Here is a 4,521-nt window from a genome sequence, read left to right as displayed (position 1 = left end):
TTTTGCAGAGTTGCAGCTAGTAGTTGTGTCACTTGGTGCACAGATGGCTCCACGGTCTCCCAGAGGACACCGATGTCCTGGATAAAGGGGAGATGTTCGCAGCAACTCAGTGCATGGCTATGGCACTTTGAAGGGAGGTAAGGGACTTCCCTGCCTGTAGCGCTACCTCCTCCCTGCTTTTCTGGTCTGGGCAGTGAGCCTCTTGGCAGCAAGATCTCACATGCAAGTTTCAGTTCAGGGTGTGACCTGGCACCCTGCACACAAGACTCCGATCTTGGCGTGTTCTTTTGCACAGCCTCGGATTAGGACAACCAGGTGCTGCAGCCCCGAGGACCTCAAGGAGCAGAACTTTGGGTAGAATGCAGCCAGGAGGATTTCTGTGCATGTCTTACACATCCACAGGTGTTCAACTGAAAACAAGAGGGATTTCATATTGGACCAAAACCCAAGAAAGTTGCTGCAGTTTCCCAGCAAAATCTGAAGCAATAAACAATGGAAGGTGTTCTGCAGGGAATGGGAATAAAAAGCACTGGACTTTGCTGCGTCAGCTGCTGCTAAGCCTTTCTATGCATCCAAACGCTAAGGAACTAACGATGTTCCTTGGAGGAGCACAAACCAAGGAATAAATGGGCTGCTGCAAATCCCAGGCCTAATTACTCAGGGAGAATCTGGAGCTATTCCTGTGCCTCCCATGGCAGACAACCTGGGTAAGCATTTATCCTGGGAAACCTTCTCACCCTTCCTTACCATCTTCTTTCTTGGCTTGATCTAGCAAGGGGTTCAGCCCCCCAAGAAGGCACTAGTATTCCTCAGCTCACCTCCTCAAGGGAAGACCCCCAAATGCTCAGGTAGCCCAAGGTCACACATCTGCCTCCCTGTGCCCCAAGAGACCAGAGAGACATTTGTCCTCACCCTCCCAGCTGGTCTCTGGTTGCAGCTTAGTAGAATGGGTCACTTCACCAGCCTTTCCTTAAACGACCTCTCGGCTGAGTAGACAAGACTTGGCAGGAGGCAATGTCCTTCACGTGCTAACCTGGACACAAACGATTGCCTCTGCCAGCTCTTCAAGGAGGGGAACCGTAGCAATCTACTCCCTACCCATGACATGATTCATGGCTTGGCCTTTCCACAAATTGGCTGGATATTTATGTCCCCAGGGTGGTATCTAGGAAACCTTTTCTATCCTATCTCTTCCTAGGAAAACTAATGAAATCCCCTGACTGAAGACCCTCTGCCTCTCTGCGAGACCAGCGGGTGCACAGGTAGCACGTGAGAATAGGTTGTGCTGGGCTTGTATCGAGTCCTGCCTGCGGGCTCACACATTCATCCCTCACGGAGAAAGGTTAGCTTGGAGTGGGACAACATTGGCCTCTGGTTGTTGGGATGCAACAAAAAAATACCTACCCCAAACACTTTACAGGACCAGTGAATAGAGATGCTTGGGTTGGGGCATGAAGAAAGCCAGCCGTAAACAAAACGCAACACACGTGTTTCTTCCTGAACACCATCAATACGTGACACGTTTCTCTAAAAAGGAGGGCCCGAGGGGTGGGTGACAGCTTGGAGATGCATGCTGGTTGCACGTCGGTCATGGTTTCAAGCGGGTGGATAATCCCCGCCAGCCAGTTCGTAGCGTGGTTACTTGGTCCACCCCAGAGGTGCCTCAGGATCCTCTCCAGTGAACAAAACCAGCCACCTTCTCACCGGTGCTCTGGTTTCTTCAGTCTGAATCAGGTGGGCTGCCCTTCAGGTCCTGAGGAACCCTGGAGACAGTCTGAACTCCACATCGCTTGACGTGCCCTGTCAAGAGCCCCCCAACGTGAGTCAGGGCTTCAGGAAACCTCCTGACAGCTCATCCATCAAAAGTCTTTCCCCTCTTGGCTGGGGCAGGCAAAAGCATTTCCTTTGCAGCTCTCATTCCTTGGCTCAACTCTCTCCTTCACCTTTTCCAAGGGAATGGTCCATGGCTCCGACCCCATCCACAGAGAGCTGGAGAGACAACAACCAAGCTGTGGGGTGGAAAGGCGGCCAGGACCAAGAATAAGCTGGTTGTCGACGATGCTGATTGTATAAAATCAAATAAATTGGCAGACGGATGAGGAGGAGGAAGGGATGCCCACACGCTCACCTCTCCTTCCCATCCCCTCCCTCCTCCCCCTCTCCCCCCGAAAAAGTTACTGGTCTGGTTGTTTTGTAAAGAAACCAACACAAAGAGAGTCTCTGCCTGGCGTGTGCCCGCCCTGCTTCACAGCACGAAGAGGCTCAGCACAGCAAGAGCAGGGAGAAGCCACATCTGCAGCGGAGAGGCTGCCCAGCAGGAGTGAGCTGCTGGGCTGGAGGTCCCTGATGACAGACGAGTGGAGCCCTGCAGGAGCCTCTCCTCTCCGGCCACCTGCAAGAGAAAAGAGGCAGCGTGGGGTGAGTGGTGTGGTTGTTCCCCAGCTCGGTCCCTCTGGGGATTTAGGGCTTGGGGACTGTGCAGCCTTCCTATGTGCGTGCATGTGCAGGGGGAGCCAGGGCTAGCCTCAACAACTCAACTGAGTCTCAGCTCAGCTCTGTTGGAGATGGTGGCGAAGGTGGTGGTAGCGCCGTGGCATACAGCAGGGTCACCTCGTGGGCACAGCACTGGGTGTGCAGCCCACGGGTTTGGACACTGGTTGGAGGTGTCTTTGTGTGAGGTGGGTGCCTGGATGCCCGCTCTGGTCGATGGAGATCCATGCAGCTTATGGAGCCACTGCTGGCCAGCGGCTTGACCTGGTGGCCTCTTCAGGTGGAGGTGTCCCCTGGGCGTTGAATACATCTCCATGGGGCTGGTAGACGTTTCACCAAGCAGCAGCTGGGAGCCAGGTGGCTTACTCCAAAATATAGTGCATGTGTTTACGTGACTGACTCCCACCCTGGGTGCCTATGCCCCGCAGACAAACTGCACCCTTCTCCTTTTACAGTCTCCTTTGGCCACATTGACACCTGTGACCAAAAATTTGCTTTACTAGAGACCTTTATTTGCATTAGATGATAACTGAGATAATTTAGAGCCAAGGCTCTGCACTGCTGTGAAGACGGGAAGCAGATGGACTAATCGGTCCATCGTAGCTTTCCTCCTCAGGTCCAGGGGCACCAACCTCATGAAACATTGAACAGGATCTGGATGTGAAGTTGAGTCCAAAGTCAAGACCCAACTCCCCGGTTTCTCTTGCAGTGTCAGCAGGGACCATGCTCCAGCAGCACTCATACCTCAGCAGAGGGATGTGCTGCTGTCATGTGGAGGTTGGCTATGTGGTAGGGCCATCCCTTAACTGCAATTGCTTGCTCCAGATTCCCACTTGCTGGTGGCAGCAGCAGTTGGCTATCTGGGCTGGACTGTCAGTGGTGAGGGAGGTTCACAGCTTCTCCATCACTTCCAGGATAAAGTTCTCTTGGACATGAGGAAAAATGTCTTTACTGAGAGAGTTGTTAAACACTGGAACAGGCTGCCCAGGGAAGTGGTGGAGTCCCCATCCCTGGAGGTATTTAAAAGACGTGTAGATGAGGCGCTTAGGGACATGGTTTAGTGGGCATGGGGGTGTTGGGTCGACAGTTGGACTCGATGATCTTAGAGGTCTTTTCCAACCTCAATGATTCTATGATTGTGCCAGGGGAGGTTTAGATTGGATGTAAGGAAAAACTTCTTTACTGAAAGAGTGGTGAAACATTGGAAGAGGCTGCCCAGGGGAGTGGTGGAGTCCCCATCCCTGGAGGTATTTAAAAGACGTGTAGATGAGGCGCTTAGGGACGTGGTTTAGTGGGCATGGTGGTGTTGGGTCAACGGTTGGACTCGATGATCTTAGAGGTCTTTTCCAACCTTAATGATTCTATGATTCTATGATTCTCAGTGCAAGGTCTGGACCTCAGGCCACTACTTAGATCGCACTAAGGTCTGGGGAGCACCAGCTAGAAGCAAATCCTCCAAATCTCCTGGGTGCAAAGTTTATGGCCTGATGAAAGTATGCCTGTGCTGTGCATGGCCACCAATGCCCTGAACAGCAGTGAGGGAAGCTGAGGCCACATTTCTGCACCTCCCAACCTGCTGCTCTGTGAAAACAGAGTGGAGGGAGATGAATTGGGTGTTTTCCCAGCAAAAGAAACAGGGAAGAGGCTTAAAAAAACCAGCACCACTAAGAAAAGGTGACGGGTGACAGTAGTAGGCGACTCTCTTCTGAGAGGTACGGAGGCACCCATCTGCTGACCTGATGCACTGTCTAGAGAGGTGTGCTGCTTACTGGGGGCTCGCATCAGGGATGTCACCAAGAGGCTCCCAGGCCTCGTACAGTCCACTGACTATTATCTGCTGCTGCTGTTTCACGTGGGCACCAGTGGCACAGCCAGGAGCAGTCTGAGGACTATCAAGAAGGACTACAGAGCCCTGGGAGCGGCGGTAAGGGACTCAGGAGCACAGGCAGTTTTTTCATCAATCCTGCCGGTCAAAGGGAAGGGGTTTGAAAGGGCCAGTCGAATCTGGCGAGTCAACAAATGGTTACGGGA

General features: G+C 52.8%; 1 protein-coding gene across 1 annotated transcript in view; it reads right to left on the bottom strand.

The window, feature by feature from the left end:
- Positions 1-2,245: 2,245 nt before the first annotated feature.
- GFRA4 (GDNF family receptor alpha 4) overlaps positions 2,246-4,521 on the bottom strand; it is a 16,159-nt gene continuing 13,883 nt past the window's right edge. Inside the window, exon 7 of the mRNA XM_009290680.1 lies at positions 2,246-2,392. Within this exon, the coding sequence (XP_009288955.1) occupies positions 2,246-2,392 (147 nt within the window). The remainder of the gene's footprint in view (positions 2,393-4,521) is intronic.

The sequence above is a fragment of the Aptenodytes forsteri genome, unplaced genomic scaffold (assembly GCF_000699145.1).
Source record: "Aptenodytes forsteri isolate BGI_AS27 unplaced genomic scaffold, ASM69914v1 Scaffold236, whole genome shotgun sequence".
Lineage (NCBI taxonomy): Eukaryota > Metazoa > Chordata > Aves > Sphenisciformes > Spheniscidae > Aptenodytes > Aptenodytes forsteri.
This window is presented reverse-complemented; position numbering and strand designations above follow the sequence as displayed.